At 40.7% G+C, this 17,556-nt stretch overlaps 1 protein-coding gene across 2 annotated transcripts in view; it reads right to left on the minus strand.

Annotated features, from left to right (window-relative positions):
* dock8 (dedicator of cytokinesis 8) overlaps nt 1–17,556 on the minus strand; it is an 86,003-nt gene that overhangs the window by 17,913 nt on the left and 50,534 nt on the right. For both annotated transcript variants that reach the window (XM_047381371.1, XM_047381372.1), the window contains 16 exons: nt 17,371–17,535; nt 17,102–17,280; nt 15,830–15,922; nt 14,476–14,571; nt 13,245–13,394; nt 12,855–12,968; nt 12,574–12,729; nt 11,904–12,037; nt 10,757–10,920; nt 10,254–10,405; nt 8,446–8,628; nt 8,120–8,246; nt 7,742–7,829; nt 7,548–7,644; nt 5,347–5,481; nt 4,989–5,141 (listed from right to left, as the gene is read on the minus strand). In XM_047381371.1, the coding sequence (XP_047237327.1) occupies nt 4,989–5,141; nt 5,347–5,481; nt 7,548–7,644; nt 7,742–7,829; nt 8,120–8,246; nt 8,446–8,628; nt 10,254–10,405; nt 10,757–10,920; nt 11,904–12,037; nt 12,574–12,729; nt 12,855–12,968; nt 13,245–13,394; nt 14,476–14,571; nt 15,830–15,922; nt 17,102–17,280; nt 17,371–17,535 (2,186 nt within the window). The remainder of the gene's footprint in view (nt 1–4,988; nt 5,142–5,346; nt 5,482–7,547; nt 7,645–7,741; nt 7,830–8,119; nt 8,247–8,445; nt 8,629–10,253; nt 10,406–10,756; nt 10,921–11,903; nt 12,038–12,573; nt 12,730–12,854; nt 12,969–13,244; nt 13,395–14,475; nt 14,572–15,829; nt 15,923–17,101; nt 17,281–17,370; nt 17,536–17,556) is intronic.

Here is a 17,556-nt window from a genome sequence, read left to right on the forward strand (position 1 = left end):
GCTGTCATGGTTGACACGCCTCTTCAACATTGCGTGGCGGTTGGGGACAGTGCCTCTGGACTGGCAGACTGGGGTGGTGGTCCCCCTTCATAAGAAGGGTGACCGGAGGCTGTGTTCCAACCCTAGGGGGATCACACCCCTCAGCCTCCCTGGTAAGGCCTACGCCAGGGTATTGGAGAGGAGAGTCCAGCCGACAGTCGAACCTCGGCTTCAGGAGGAGCAGTGTGGTTTTCGTCCCGGCCGTGGAACACTGGAGCAGCTCTATACCCTCTACAGGGTGCTCGAGGGTTCATGGGAGTTTGCCCAACCGGTCTACATGTGTTTTGTGGACCTGGAGAAAGCATTCGACTGTGTCCCCCGTCCTGCCCTGTGGGGGGTGCTCCAGGAGTATGGAGTCAGGGGCCCTTTATTAGAGGCCCTCCGGTCTCTGTAGAAATGGAGCAGGAGTTTGGTCCGCATTGCCGGCACTAAGTCGGACCTGTTCCCGGTGCATGTTGGACTCCAGCAGGGCTGCCCTTTGTCACCGGTCCTGTTCATAACTTTTATGGACAGGATTTCTAGGCGCAGTCAAGGGCCAGAGGGGGTCTGGTTTGGGGACCAGAGGATTTCGTCTCTTCTTTTTGCAGATGACGTGATCCTGCTGGCCCCCTCTAGCCAAGACCTACAGCATGTGCTGGGGCAGTTCACAGCCGAGCGTGAAGCGACTAGGATGAGGATCAGCTCCTCCAAATCAGAGGCCATGGTACTCGACCGAAAAAGGGTGACTTGTCCTCTTCAGGTTGGAGGGGAATTTCTGCCTCAAGTAGAGGATTTCAAGTATCTCGGGGTCTTGTTCACAAGTGAGGAAAGAATGGAGTGGGAGATCGACAGACGGATTGGTGTGGCTACCGCAGTAATGGGGGCGCTGTGCCTGTCCGTTTTGGTGAAGAGAGAGCTGGGCCGAAAGGCGAAGCTCTTGATTTACCGGTCGGTCTATGTTCCTACCCTCACCTATGGCCATGAACTTTGGGTCATGACCAAAAGAACGAGATTCCGGATACAAGCGGCTCAAATTAGCTTCCTCCGTAGGGTGGCCGGGCACTCCCTTAGAGATAAGGTGAGGAGCTCGGCCATCCGGGAGGGGCTCGGAGTAGAGCCGCTGCTCCTCCACATCGAGAGGAGCCAGTTGAGGTGGCTCGGGCATCTATACCGGATGCCTCCTGGACGGCTTCCTTGGGAGGTGTTCCAGGCACGTCCCACTGGGAGGAGGCCCAGGGGACGGCCCAGGACACGCTGGAGGGACTATGTCTCTCGGCTGGCCTGGGAACGCCTTGGGCTCCATCCGGAGGAGCTGGAGGAGGTGTCTGGGGAGAGGGACGTCTGGGTGTCTCTGCTGAGGCTGTTGCCCCCGCAACCCGGTCCCGGATAAGCGGAAGACGACGAGTACAAAAAAGAACAATAAGTTTTGTCACTAATTTGCGAAAGTGAAACTCATATATTATATAGATTCATTATACATAGAGTGAAATATTTCAGAATCCATTGTCTTAGAAAATTTGAATATTACATAAGATCAATAAAAAAGAATATTTTAAATATAAATGTCTGGGTATTGAAATGTATCTTCATTTCTATGCTGCATCAGTGTGGCGTGGCATGAAGGCGATCAGCTTGTGGCTCTGCTATTGAAGGATGCTTTGACAGAGGCCTTCAGGTGATCTGTATTTTCTAGTATTTCTCATCTTCCTATTGACAATACCCCACAGATTCTCTATGAGGTTCAGGTCAGGCCAGTTTGCTGGCCAATCAATTATAGTAACACATGGTCTATGAACCAGCATTTGATCCCTTTGGGAGTGTGGTCAGGTACCAAGTCCTTCTAGAGAATAAAATTAGCATCTCTTACCAGTAGAAGGAAGCATGATATACTCTAAAATTTCCTGATAGATGGCTGCGTTTACAGTGGGCCAACACTAGCAGAGGACATGGGACCCCAAATCATCACTGACTGTGGAAGGCTTACATTGGACTTCAAGCAATTCTGTGCCTTTCCACACTTTCTCCAGATTCTGGGACCTTGATTTCCAAATGAAATGCAAACTTTATCTGAAAAGAGGGCTTTGGGCCACTTCTTATATCTGGAATAATGCTTGTGCCCCATGTGTAGGATTTGCCTGCGTATAATGGTGATTGATGCACTAACTCCAGCCTCAGTGTACTCCTTGTAAAACTCCAACTCAATTCCTGAATTGATTTTGATTGACAATCATTTTAAAGCTCCTATTATCCCTGTTGTTAGTACACCTTTTCCTAGCACGCTTTTTCCATCCACCCAAATTTTTCTAAACGTTTTCCTTCGTTATCATTATACAATGCCTCCACTCTTCCCTGCCAGTTTTAGTATCTCAGCTACTGAAGAGTGACAGAGGTCTCGGTGTTAAACCGGCCAAATACTATCAATATGCAGAAAATGCCCGACACTTGTATCCAAGCAGTCCTTTGCAGTAGTGATACTGCACTCACTGATATAGCAATAACAACTGTGACTCAATGTATTGTTCAGCTCTATGCCAGGCAGATTTATTTTTAAACTCCTCTTTGTATTTTGCCATCATCTCTGTTGTAAATGGAAGTAATGTTAATATTTGGAGTCCTGACTTGCATATAATAGGTAATCTGTGGTAATCTGCAAGGAGACCTTGCCATCACCCTAACTGTCAAAATACCAGTGTAAACATGCGAAGAGCTGGTCCACAATAATAAGGAGGGTTTGATTGCTGTAATGCTCATAAAGATTTTTTCCATTGACTATTGATGAGTATGTAAGTAATTCTAAACATTCTATTTTTAAAATTTAAATATATTGTTTTGTTTAAAATAGTTTTTTTCTCTTTTTTCCCCTCATTTTTCACACTACCTGACCAAGAACAAGGGCCTGACATAAACCCTTCCATCTTCTGAGCAAATGTGGGAGAGAAACGGTGCCCGAGCTCACGAGATGCCCCATCCATCTCCAGCATGACCGGCTAAGCGGAAAATGATCTCCCATTAGCAGAGACATAATCACCCATGGATCATCTCTACGGCCCCATTCTGTTCAACTGAGCATGGAGCCAGGCTCTCACCACTCATCACTGCCCTCTAACTGAGTGTGTGTGTGTGTGTGTGTGCGTGTGCGTGCATGTGTGCGCGTGTGTCTGTGTGTGTGTGGGGGTGTATTTGCTCTACAATACGGACCTAATGACAGTTTAAGTCAACACATAAAACCTCTTTGTCTTTCTTTTCATTTCTTTTTGTGTGTTCACCTGGCCCTCCTTTCTTCTGGTTAGTAGTCTTGCTTTTACTGATACCGGACGTGTGTTTCTGGTGTTTTCTCATTTTATTACTAAAATCTAAAATTAAAGAAAAAAATGAACAAATAGATGAAAAAATAGGCGTCTGTGACAGATTGAGAACAAGAAGTGGGCGAAAAACTGGATCAAACCATAAACAAAGGAAGAGACAGAAAGTAAACATTGTATGGATGACTCATTTGACTGCTACGCTAATTCAGATCACAGCTCCTTCTGTATACACTGTATAAACAAACGTACACAAGGACACGAAGTGGGGAAAGGCTCCCTAGAAAGTGGAGATACTGTATGTATGTGCGTGCAAATGTGCTCCATAGACAGGCGTCTGACTTTGATTAAAGTGAACAGATTGTAAACACAGGAAATATCGACTCCAAAAGCAGTAATCGAACTGGCGCAAAAAATGAAAGAAGATACTCTGCCTTATACTCTCTCCTCCTTTTAGGTCTGTCTTTCTCATTTCCCCCATTGCTGCCTCACGTCTGTTACAAACACTCCTCTATCTTCATCAAGATTTTCTCCTCTCCGGGCCCTTTAAAAATCCTCCTTTTCTTTCCCCATGTGGCACAAATACATGCGCATGGATATATGCCGAAGCCAGCACCCACACACAACACACACAGAGGGGGTGACTGTCATTAGTTAAAAAGGGGTAAGAACATGGGGAGGCAGACAGTGACATATCTCTCTGCTCTCTACTTAGAGACACATCCTTCAGCAGGAACTTTCTCCTGCACACTCGAAATAGACATGGAAAATACATTAAAGCTGAGCAGAGAGGAAGAGCAGATAGGATAAGGATCCGAGTGACTTGTTGCTTCAATGGGTCTGAAGCAGGGAGCCATTCTGAATTCTTACATGCACATAATTTACTCTACCTGGCAAAAAGTACTAAACCTTTTAATAATTTGAGACATTACAACCACAAACATCAATAAGTATTATTAAGATTTTATGTGATAGACCAACACAACTTAGAGCATAATTGTGAAGCAGATGGAAAAGCATATATTGTTTCTTTTACAAAAAAAGACATGTGTGGGGTCCATTTGTATTCAGTCCCCTGCACTCTGATAGTCTTAAAAGATCCCTTTAGAAGTCATAGAAGGAGTAAATAGGATATGCCTTCATAAAATTTTATCTTTTTTAACAGTTCTGTAAATTACTTGGTTTCCCATTTAAACCAAGAGTCTGCAACCTGTTGCTCCAGAGCTACAAATGGCTCTTTGGACCCAAACTGTTGAATTAAAGCTATAAGAAGTTGTGTGCACCTTGCAGAGACACATGTAGGGGAAACAGCCATACTGTGGAAGAAATTGGTCAAATGAGGCCAGAACAGAACTTTTTCTAGTAGCGGACAAACGATATAACGATAAAAAACACCACACATTATATTTAATTTTCCTTCCATTTCACAATTATGCAATAGTTTCTGCTGGTGTATCATATAAAATCCAAGCAAAATATGTTGAGGCTTGGGATGTAAAAAAAAAAAAAAAAGAGCAGGAGGTGTGAAATCTTTTGAGAGGCACTACAAGTTAAGTGGTTTGTTTATCGACTTGCCTTATAAATGCATCTCTGCACAGCAAACCTTCAGAACAGGATTTTACAAAGCCTACAGGATGGATGCTCAATTGTGTTTATATGTCAACTTACGCTGACATTACTGTAGCTGTATCTCATGATGAGATAGAGGGTGGCACAGGCCTGGCTCCTGTTCTCATCAACAGGGCTGCTGCAGTACTGAAGCACTTTCTGGCACAGGTCTGCACACTGCTCCGCCTCCTCCTCGAACAACAGGTCTCCGAACTGCACGCAAACAAACCGTCAGGTGTTCTCTACAAGGCAGTGTGCTTATGAACATCCATAACTCTAGCTTACATCAGTGGTTTGCCACCCACACAAACAAATAAGAACATTTAATTTAGACGCAGATAATGTTTGAGTAATGACACCAACCCACACACACTGCATCCTTTGTCAGAAACACACACTTATATGATAATGCAACTACCTTGACGACAAGGGATCTCAGTGTGCTGAAGGTGTGACGGAGGAAAGTGGTGCTCTGGTTGCAGGTGAGAGAGTGGAGTAACACCTTCAACACGCCGCCAACGACGCTGTCCTTACACTCATTTAAAGGCACCGCCTGCGCACAGAGCAGATGGAGAAATTATTCCTAAAATGCATATAAAAACCCCTGCGGGTGGAAAATTACAAACACTATAATAAACCAACTATGTCAAACAGATTGAAATGTCTGCTGAGTCAATTAAATTGTAATCTATTAATATTTGTATTATTGATGATTAGATTTGCACTCTGATCTACCTTAAAATTTTCTTTGTACTTTAGTATCATCTTCAAAAATCTAACCATGGTTAAGCTCAACATAAAGTCTTGATCTCTGCTTGTGTAACTGTAACGCTACTGAGGTTTAAGTGTTTGTATCTCCCCACACTTTTATAGAAAAGTATGAAAACAACAATAGGCAGTTTATTACTATTAAGCATAATAAACTGTTTTTTTAAGGACTTTTGTCAAAATAAAATGTCAGGAGCACACCTTTCTACCCCAAACCCTCACAATTTTGGAAGATAAAAAAATTTAAGTCATCAGCTGATATCTAAAGGGATACGGGACACAGTTGGGCATTCTAATTTCCCCTCGGGGATCAATAAAGTATCTTTGAATTGAATTGGCTGAGTTACTGGCATAAAGTCAAAAATAGGTAGGTTTCCAAAAGTAAAACAAAATGTTTGAAAACTGCAAAAAATGTTCAAAGCATTCCTTTTGTTTTAATGTGTTTTTAATGAAATGGCACAGAAAGTTACAAAGTTAAAAGTTTTCTCCAGCTTTATGGAGCAGAGTTACACAGAGCTGCCCCTCCCCTGCCTGTTTCTGTGCTCAGACAGTCAGATTACCGAAAGAAGGCTGCTAAACTATACTCTCATTCATATAGAAGAAAACTTTTTTTCAAAACTGATTATCGACACTAAATTAAATACATCTGTTCTAAATTTCTGCCTAAGTCTATGCATTCAACGACTGGTACTGTTTAGGAGTGGTACTGTTAACATTATTATAACTGTAAAAACAGATATTGTAGTATGTTTTGCAGCAATGGGATAATTGTTGCTTTTCTTTTTAAAATAGAATTAGACTATTTTAACCATTTTTGCTGAAGATGTTAGTCTAAACAATCTGTTGCTCTGAAACCAGGATTTTCTCTTGCCTATCAGCACGATCCTAAATGTGCTTCTAGAAAGAAGAACTAGAATCCTATTTTCTCGGGTTACCCATACACCTAACGTTTATCTCTTTAACCATCTCTTGGCACATCATTCAGAGAAATATGAGGCTCTTTCAAGAGGCTGATTCATCATCAGTTCTTAACATATGACACCTAATTTGGGCCCCTGTGCTCTGGTAAACGGTTATCAACATTGAATCAGACGCCAGCAGACATTATTTGCATGTATAACGTCATGTGTAACAAATCTGGATAAATTTAACTAGACATTACAGTGGTGTTTACTTTTGTGACAATATACTTTAAACAGAGAAATGCTATGCAAACCTTTTGTATCTCTGTATTTTTCAAGTTCAGATCAAATTACGTCAAATTGCATATAGCAATGTTTGATGAGATTAGATGATAAAACATTTTCACGCTAATATTACCAACGAGAGATTTCTTTTCATGCAAATGTTCATTTAGTTGTTTTTGAAAACAAGAAGAAAACCTGAACTACAAACAAGGAGTTCCCGGCAGTCTAGGAGCAGAAGCTTTAAATGCTGAAGAAGCTACAAATTAAGGCAGTGGTGACGACAATGCCATAAAAAAACTAAACATTTTCATGGCATCAATGCAGCTGTAAAAACCTAGACTTATAATAATTACATATATCTGAAAATAAATCTTGACCACAATTTATTAGGTTTGGAAAAGTTGGCTTTCATTTATAAAACCGCTAATCTAGTTTTACTGCATGATGGTTCAGGTTAGAGAACACATCATATAGTATCCCAGCATTGAGGGTTACCTTAACACAAAAAAAACTATTAGCAGTTATACAACTTCTTTTCTTGTCATTTTGTTTCCCTCTGCCTCCCTGTATTTGTATTAGTTTGCCTTATATTATATCGCATCATATTATCTGGGTAAACTGAGTCACAGTCCTATATGTGATTATGAAAAGATAATTTTCTGACCTGTATTATGGTCTCTAAAAGGTCCAGGACTATAAGGTTTGCCTCTGTGGCTAAATTCCCATTAATCAGAGCCTCCTGGTCCAACTCTGCTTTTGTTCTGGAAGAAGATTACAGAGGTTACACTAAAATTAAAAAAGGTTCAATGAAATGGATGCAGGAAGAGCTAAAGCAAAAGTCACAAATGGAAAACATACTTATCCTGTTTGTCGTTTGTTTGCCTCCACTGAGTGAGGTCCTTCCTCCAGCGCAGGTTCTCTCTCTGACCGACCGTTCTGTCCATTCCTGTCAGAGATTTAAAAGGAGCTTATGATTTAACGGGCAATGATTTTGCTTTTTATGTGACACATGAGGACAGTTCTCATATGCAAGATGATGCGTGTTCGTTGCACACCTACAAAGACTGGTTGATTATTCATTTATTCAAAAAATGTAAGATTGTTTAAGGGTTAATGCTGCAGAGAGTTTACATGAAAATCATTTAGGCTTTGAGCTGCTGATTTGTTGAAATATGGCAGGAAAGCAATAAAAAGCTGTATTCTTAAAAATAAAAAAACAACAGCAAAATGTGTTACCTCCAACCCGTTTCATCATTTCTCCGCGGGCTCCCATTCCTCTCAGCAGTGCTTCTTCTAGCTGCAGTTTGGCCTGCTGAGACTTCTGTAAGGCCTGTGTGCTCACTTTGTCACTACTCTGCTTACCCTGAAGATCCACATTAAAACAAAATCATCAGGTTAAAAGCACAACTCATACAATTTGAATATTTTGTAGAAATTATGTAAATGCAGAGAAGACATTCGGAAAATGCAACTGGTAGCTGTATTTGTTTGTATTTTTGTACAGATAAAAGAAAACCGGTCTCATCTGCACTATTAAGAAAACAGTAGGATCCATAACTGACCCTGTACTCAAAGCAAGACACGCATATAGTGAGAAGCTCCAGCAGTTTATTGAGTTGTGAAGGAGGCATATCCACGGTCCAGCGCTGGATAAGGTTTCTATCGGCATTCTTCATCACCCAGAGGAAACAAACCAGTAGGTGGCGACTGGTGTCTGCAGCCAGGGTAGCAACAGATTTACCTTGCTGGGAACAGAAGAAGACAGGTACAAATAAAATACATGAAAAGGAAGAGCTGCTAAGGGCAAAAACAAGTTCAATCAATGACGCGTGCTGTAATAAGCGGTTGACAGTTTCTTTAGTCAACACGTAATTTTTATTAATTTATTTTCTTAAAACTTGAACTTAAAGTTACCACTGGTTTCCTTCAGATTGTTGTTTGTCTGAAGAGCCCCCAGACTGCAGCTGTATGCATGTGTTTCAGCTGAATTCGACTGGAGTCATTAGTTGGCTCTGTCTGTCTGGCGGATAAGACGTCTGGATCAATTTGCACCTTTGTCCATTCATACCCCCATTTCAAACTTACGCGTTGTCTTTTAATCTTCTCTTTCTTCCATTTCACACCATCAAACAAACCCATGTTGTACCCATGTAAAATGCCATAAAAGGTTTTTTTCTTTTTTTTTTTGTTGCAGCAAAGTGTTTATAGGAATTATGGAGATACATTTTCTTAAAAAATGCTTAAACCTCATCTTGAATTAAATTTAGTTGTGTATTTTTACCCGAAACCTTTTTATTTTGTATTATCTGGTTCTTATCCCCATTTGGGCCAGCTGGCTTTCATAAGACATGAGTCTATCCATGCATGATCTCTGGTGCATCCTTTTTAATAGTAACCCAAATCATAATCATGCAACACTCCCCTTTCTAAAGGGGCTATATCAGTAAGTGTATGTAATAATACATCATTTACAAGCTTCTTCAAACCCTAATGTGAAGTGATTGGTCAGCTCTTTCATTCTGGTTTCAGAGAAGCATGGTTCCTCCCCATCTCAACGGGCCTTTAATCTACTGCAGATTAATTTAGTTTCTTTCGTGTGATGATGAATCACTGCTGTGGATGACTACTGCTGCTTCATTATGTGGCAGTTTTGATAAATGTAGCCATTAGGCTCCCGCTGCCCTGTGCGTCCCACCTACAACCGGGTTACCCGAGTCTCTTTTTAACTAGAGCTGGCCTGAGCCGACACTCACCAGAATCGACGTTAAACACCGTTGAATGTGAACAAAAACATGACATTGTTTATTTGAAAATGTGCATTAACATTTCTCCTCTGGATTGACTAAATGATTCATGAATATTCTCTTTGAAGGCGAGCTGCCTGCATATGAAGAACAAGCTGCCGCTCCTCGGGTTTCTGATGACTACCAGGTCGGCGGCTCGTTCGCATGAAAACCGCTCTTTCCACAACAGCATTTCTCGCAACAACATACAGGGGGAACTGATTCATGGTCTGGAGCGGAAGAGAATGGCAGTGCGACGTTTTGGTGCCTGTGCCGTTGTTGATGCAGCCACAGCTTGATGGATGTGTTTGTCAGGGAGGACGGCCCTGTTCACTTATGTTGGCAATGCCTGGCCATAAACCATCTCCCACAGATGTGCGTGTTTATGGGAATGAGTGTGTGAGGGATTTTTTTTGCAGGATGGATGAAGTGCATGTGTGGCTTTGACAGCTAATCAATCAGCATCTGTGCGGCTCACCTGTTGGAAAGCAAACCACTCACAAAACGGAACCTTTCAGAAGTTTTAAAACCATTTAACATTTTGCAACAGTCATTATAATTAAGAAATTAAAGAGAATAAACTTTACCAGGGATGCCATGGAGATGAGAACGTTACGCCCCAACGTGTTAAAGGGATTCCCGGCAATCGCCATGGCAACAGACTGATTGATGGGCGGCACGTTTTCAAGGTCGTCCTCGGAATCGCCGGCCTTGTTTTTGCCGGCTCGTGTGTCAGAAACTGAAAAAGACAAACAGGAGCCGGACATGTTTCAAGTGAGAGGAGTTACAGCTGTAGGTCTTTCACTGCTGTGTCTTCATTAGAGGTAAAACAGATGTAAGAGTCCACCATCAACACATTTATGTCAGGTTGGAGAAAGACTGCAGTTATTTACAAAAACAAAGTTATTTCATTGTGGCTAATTGCTGATTAAAGGCATCCCATTAACCTTTCACCTCGTTAAACCTCTTTAATGGCAAGTTCCAGACCATCTATATCGCCAAAGCTTGGAGTACTTTACTGTATTTTATTTAAAATACTGAAGAAAAAAAAAATGGCCACCAACCCATAACATGATACTTTTCCACATACCAGTGAAATCCAGGTAGTTGGTTGACTCTATAATAATCCCCACCAGGGGGAGGTAGAGAGCGGCCACCTTGGCTCTAACCTCAGATTTAACACAGCGATCATCCAGATCATGGGAACACAGCAAGCTGTAAATTGCATTGATCGCCCTTCTTTGAACCTTTCCCCTGAAAACACAGAAACAAATGTCAATCAGTTTGATTGAAACCATGCTTTGCAAAAGTCCCGCCACTTGACTTCTTTCCCACTTTCCTCGCATTACAACCACAAATGTGAAAAGCATATCTGGATGTTTCGTGATGGACCATCAGAAACTAGGGTAATAATTGTGAAGGCAAAGGATAATGATGGCTTACAATGTTTTTACAGATAAAAATGAGAGAAGGATGCTGTGCATTTGTAATCAGCTACCTGGTCCACACTTTCTAAAACCATCTTTTTAAACAACTATGACTGCAAGTATTTTGGAGTACGTCTCTACCAGATTTACACATCTAGACACTGAAATGTTTGCCAATCTTCTTTACCAAACTGCTCAAGCTCAGCCAGAATAAATAGACAATATATGTGAACAATAAATTTACAGTCTTTCAACAGATTCTCACTTAAAATGAAGTGTGGACTTGGACTGGACCATTCCAACACGTGAATATGCTTTAAATCATTCCACTGCAGCTCTGGTGGCATGTTTAGGGTTGTTGTCCTGCTGGAAGGTGAACCTCCTGCCAAGTTTGTAACCTCTAAAAGCTTTTCTTACAGGATTTCCCAAGATTTAGCTCCATTCATCTTCCTAAGAACTTCAAGCAGCATCCATGTCCCTGCTGAAAAAAAGGCTTCCCCCCACCATGGCGATATCACCACCACGTTTCGTCATGGGGATGGTGTCATCAAGGAGGTGCGCAGAGCTAGTTTTTTTTTTTGCTTCACAGAGTTATGCATGCAGGTCGTAATATTTATATTTGGCTTGGTCATAACTATCCACTACAGAGTGTTGGTCCATCAGGTCAAATACAGAGAGGTTGTCGGTTGTAACGTGACAAAAAGTGAAACATTTCATCGTTTGAAGAACATGCAGAATGCAGGTTTTGAATTGAAAAGTACAAAAGCAGCAGAGAACAGATGGGAATAATTTGACAGTGTTCCTCCGTACCCCTCTGACTCCATGTCAAGTGCCGCACTAAGTTCTGTTAGGAGCAGACCGGTGAGGTAATGCTGTTGCTTGAATTCCTGAGAAAGATCAAAAAGAGCCAGGATCCTCAGCTGTTCCTGGTAGGAGCCGGAACTCTGAACAGAATAAAACAACGAAATGAGCGGGAAACAGACAGACGCCAGCAGTCTCTGCAGTTGTTTTTTTTAAATATTAATGGTTGAATGATCAGATTTCTCCTTTACATTCCCTCAATTCAATAAAGTAAGGTATAGGTACATCTCAGCAAATTATAATGTGCGTTCTGATTAGGCCCATTTTTCAGATTAAAACTACCATTTGAAAACAACCTTTAAGTCAGTATTAAATATACTTTTCATTAAGCCCATATTTCTGTATTAAAAAAATGTTTTTTTATTGGTCTGATGTAATATTGTAATCTGAAATGTCACGTTTGTATTAGCTGTAAATGGAACATCCTCTAAATAATCTATATAATGTCGGTCACTTGGTGAATTGAGTTAATGAAATAAATGAACTTTTCAATAATAATCAGATAGCCATAATGTGTTGTGCAGGAAAAAAAACAAAAAACACTTGTTTTCTTTTATGACTGCACTAAACTTAATGGCCTTAGTTACAAATGCAAAATTGTACACTCTAGTGGGCACACCTGCGAGGAGATGGACGGACATGGAGAGGCAGGCGCAGAGGCTGGGCTGCTGAAGAAGAGGCTCAGGTTGAGGTAGTGCTCATGGCTACAGAGGATTCGCAGGAACTCGAGACGCATGCTGATCAAAGTCGGCATTGAAACACTCTTAGCTGACATCTAAAGGTAAACAATAACAGAAATTGTCAATATTATGTTGAAAGCCTCTCACTTGGCATATGAATTGTACATATTAAATCTAAAATGTCCTAAATGCTTCTGTGTGCGTCTGAGTGCTAATTCACCTGGTTGCAGTAGTTTCTCACAAGCTGGAAGACAAACCCTCGGTCCATGAGGGACAGCAGGTCATACAGGAAGAAAGCCAGACTGATGTTGATTTTCTCTGCTTGCTCTACCTCCTGAAACAACCGTCAACAAACAACAATCAGTAAGCTGCGCTGACCGGATCTCGCCAACATCTAGCTGAGCAAGCTGAGCTTTTGGTACCACAGAGACAAATTTAATTAGCACTTTCAGCTCCCTGTTGTTTAGAGAACACAGACAAGATGAACACCCAAACAGCCCAATGCAGGAGAGCAGAAGGGTTCCTCTATTAAACATTTTTTGGACACCAGTCGAGGGGATCTGCTTCAGTTGGCCCAGATGTTAATTGTCTTATTTTATATTTTTAACACCTTTTGTTGTTTGACCAGGATTGTGCAAATCTCTGCCGTGACCACGGAGACAATGGTGGTGATGTCATCTTTGAATCTGTCAGAGAAGCGGCTCCTTCGAGGGACACTGTACTTGTCTAGCTGAGACACTTGCTGAGCCATGCTTTTCACCTGTTTACACAAAACACAGGAAACAAACAGGAATCACACATCAGAAGAAAAAAAAAAACAAATACATGGAGTAAACACACAGTTGGGGTAAGGAATTGGCACACGCCACATAGATTTAATAAAACAGTATTAAAAATCATTTTTGGCATCCCCTTTTTAAGAGTGTAGTAACACCTTAACTTTGATACAGATAATAATCTGGAAAGCCATTTAAAATTGGATCGAGAAGAGCCTTTAAACTCTCCTGTTATCAGAGGTGAACTCTGAATAAATGGTGTAAGGCAAGGCCCTCTTTTAGCCACCAAAAAACAACACACAACCAACCGGACAGCAACTGACTCAATCGAGCCCATTCTGACAAAAAATATAAATAATATGATATGTAGCTTATTATCTGATTTCTAGATTTTAACAATACTTAGAAAAAATATATAGTGTATAAATTTGGTTTCAGATATAAACTGTGTTTTGTAGCATCTGCTATAGGTCCGGCCAGTCTATATATTGTGCTTTTCACGTTCGTGGTAAGGTTGTCCTAATGCATATAAACCTTGGAAAATTGACCAATATAAAATAAAGGATTGACAAATTTTAAATTGTGATTTAAAGAATCTCTGTTTCGTCTAAAATACTCCAGTTTAGGTCTGACTATTATAAATAATTAAGAAATTTCAACAAAGGATAGTTAATTACAGTTGTGACTCCTTAAAAGAAACTCCTTTAATTAAGTGCTTAATCTCAAGCTACAGATTATACACCAATTTTGACAGTATTAGCCAACTGTGGTTTACAGCAATACTCTTAAAGGCGCCCATTCCGATTTAACCGGTGTGCAAATGATCAATTGAAAACTCCATTTTGTGCAAATGATAACTTTTTCTTTTCTTTTTCATTTGCTCCATGGCGCCCCCCAGGCTATGCTATCCTGGATGGACAGCCATAACTTCCATTTCAAAAATGGCCCGAAAATGTGGCTACCGGTATCCATAATGTCACTGTTTGATTTGAATCCTTTTTATTTGTTGACCCATTTGCCATTAACCATAATAAAAATAAAAAAAATAAAACAAATCACACTGACCAACAGCTCAAAGAAGAACCAGGCGTATTTGTAAGCATTTTCTCTGCACACACCGGTGCTGACAACCATCTGCAGAGCAAGCTCCTCGTGAAATTGCTGTAAGAGAGAAGATATACAAAATATACTGAAATATAGAGCCTCTGCTTACATGCATAACTGAATAAAACTTAAAGGATCAGAACACAGTGTTGACTGAACTCGAACCAATCACACTGTCCTTAGTGTTACACTCCCACCTTGTGGCTAACAGACGGAAGTGGATGCTGACAGCTCTTGTCTTCATAAATTACATTTAAGTCTGAGTTCCCTTTAACACATGCATAAATGCAAAACAACTGCAAACTCCACAAAAAACACTTTTTACGGTGAAAATCAGCTCCTAATTTCCACATTACTGGACTTCACAAGACTTCTGCAACAAAATAAAAAGTTTTTGCTTTATTGGTATTTTATGAGTAAAATGTTGCACTCTCCCAGTACACTTAAGCATATTTCTGTAACATGTTTTTACAAATAAGCAGTAAAACAAGAAAAAAACTGCTTAAATGTATGTTATATACACTAGTCACAAAGCTTTAGAAAAAGTAGGAAAAAATTAACAACCTCATATTTCCTGACAAGCTGCAAATTTATTTGCCGTAATTTGATACGGCAAATAAATTAATTGAATTTGACCATTAATTAAATGGTCCAAAGTAATTCATTATTAATGCAATCTCATTGGTTTGCATCTTACATCAAATGTTACATTATAAGAATTATCCCTTTTGATATATAATTTTTAAATTAGCTTGGCTAAGGAATTACAATTCTTGCAAGTTTTTTTCTCTCATGGAAACAAGTTGCTCCAAGCGTATTTTAGGATTGTGCAGTCCACAATGATCTGGTTTAGAGAGAGATTTTCCTTAAATGTTTTGAAAGATATTAGGTTACAAGGCTCCTACAAACAGGAGACCGTGATCCAGGGATCCCACATGTTTTCCATGTCAAAGGTCCATAGTTGTCCAGACTGGAGTTGTTAATTTTTTCACAAGAACCCTGTTCAAATAAAGAGCTGTCATTTCCCAAAAGAGCAAGTCCTCAATGAAGGTCGTCACCTCGTCCAATGTAAAGAGTGCAGTTATTTTTTGGTTTCCTTAAAGGCATTGATAATAATATTATATAGTATGAAGAGGAAAATCCCCCCAGGAAAAATATCCCCCGGTAACCAGTAGCTGCTGTTTGAACACTCTTTACTGCATCCTGTTCCTCTGCTCTTTTCCCCAATAATAATTTTATTTTCTGATATAAGAAGGAAACATGCATATCACACTAGAATTTATGTTTTGCAGTCTCTCTGTTCTCCTGTTGGTACCTTCCTGTTGGATGGCCTGGTGTTTCCTGCAAAGTTCTGAAAGTTGCTGGCCTCCACATAAGTGGACACACGGCTGCCCGGGTAGTTGTGGCCCTGCAGACAAAAATGTTCCATCAAACTTTCATGGATGACTTCATTAGTGGTGGACTGATGGCCTATTAATATAATGCCACGTCAGGAGGAAAAACAAATTCAGCATAAACGAACAAGCCCTGCATGTTTACAGACTGAACCAGATATTTACATACACTGTGGGAAACATACCTAAGATTTGTTTCCTCCCACTGTCTCACATTCAATCAGAATAAGCCCGTGCTGTTTAGGTCAGTTGGGTTTACCAGGAATATTTCTAATTACTAAATGCCAGAATTATGAGAGAATGTTCTTTATTGCTTTCTTTAAAGTCATATGTTCGCATACACCAATAATAATATGGCTTCAAACAATGTGGGGTGACCAGATGATGATGTCATGGCTTTATGAGCTTATGACACGATCATTTACAACATTTGAGTTAAACAGAGGCACATTTGTGGTTACACTTTTAGGCAACATCTCAAACATACTTCTTCCTTGTGTGACATCACGGAACATTTTAAAGAAATAGCAGGAAGAGAAATGTGGATCCCAACAAGTCTGGTTCATCCTTTTCGAGATGCCTGAAAATGCCACATCCATTTGTTCAAACAATCCTACCAAGTCTGATCAGGACGAATGGGTTCTGTGTCCAAGAAATGCAAAAGCAAAATACCTTGTGAGGGAGAGTGTCATTATCCACTGTGAAAGAAGACCTCTACTGACACAGAATTTAAAGTTTACCCAATGAGGAAGAAGCCATTACTTCAAAAGCAACATTAAAAGCCAGATTAGACTTTGCTAATGTACTCAGGGACAAAGATCTTAATTTTGGAGACCTGTCTGTGATCTCTTAAAACTTAAATTTGGATGATCAACCTCAGTGAACATCGCAACCTTTTTATTAAAAAGTGGGACACTTTTAAGCCTGAGAACACCACCCGAAATGTAAAGTATGGGGACAGCAGCATCATGTTGTAGAGATGTTCTCAAGACATCAGCCAGTGAAGCTTAGGCACAAATTAGTTTTCTAAATAGACAATCACTCTACGCATACATATTTTGGAGGGGCCATCACTGCCATTGTATGTAGTCTGGTAAAAAATGTCGTCAGTGAAAACTGAGGTAGCTCTGGTAATGATTTTATCTTTTAACACTTAATCATTTCCATCTGGTTTGGTATAAATTCATGATTACCGTGGCAGACAGAATGCCTGTGATCTCTGCATCTTCATCAGAAGCTTGCTGAGCAGGGATGTCGGGGTTGCTGCTGCTGCGGATCCTGGACTGGAGGAGCATGCTGCCGACTCTGGCTGCGGTAGCCGGACCTATGGTCATGTAACGACTGTCTGATGAAGGAACTGAACCTGCTGGACCTGAGCACATGTTCCCACAAAACATTAAAATTACAATTCTGGAGACTGTGGAAATGCAGTTCTCTGACTCATAGATGTATAGGACATCACCTGCATTCTGCGTATCTCTGGGGGGATCAGGAAGACGAAACACCCAGTAAAGGTAGGTTGCTAAGAGGATATTCCTTCCCAGCTGGTCCCTGAACAGCTCCTGGCTGTTATGAAGACTGTTGACTATAGACACCACTGATTCAAAGGCTATCTGGGCCAGATTGGCTAAAAAAAAGGAGACACATG

Source organism: Girardinichthys multiradiatus, chromosome 12 (assembly GCF_021462225.1).
Source record: "Girardinichthys multiradiatus isolate DD_20200921_A chromosome 12, DD_fGirMul_XY1, whole genome shotgun sequence".
NCBI classification, from domain to species: Eukaryota; Metazoa; Chordata; class Actinopteri; order Cyprinodontiformes; family Goodeidae; genus Girardinichthys; species Girardinichthys multiradiatus.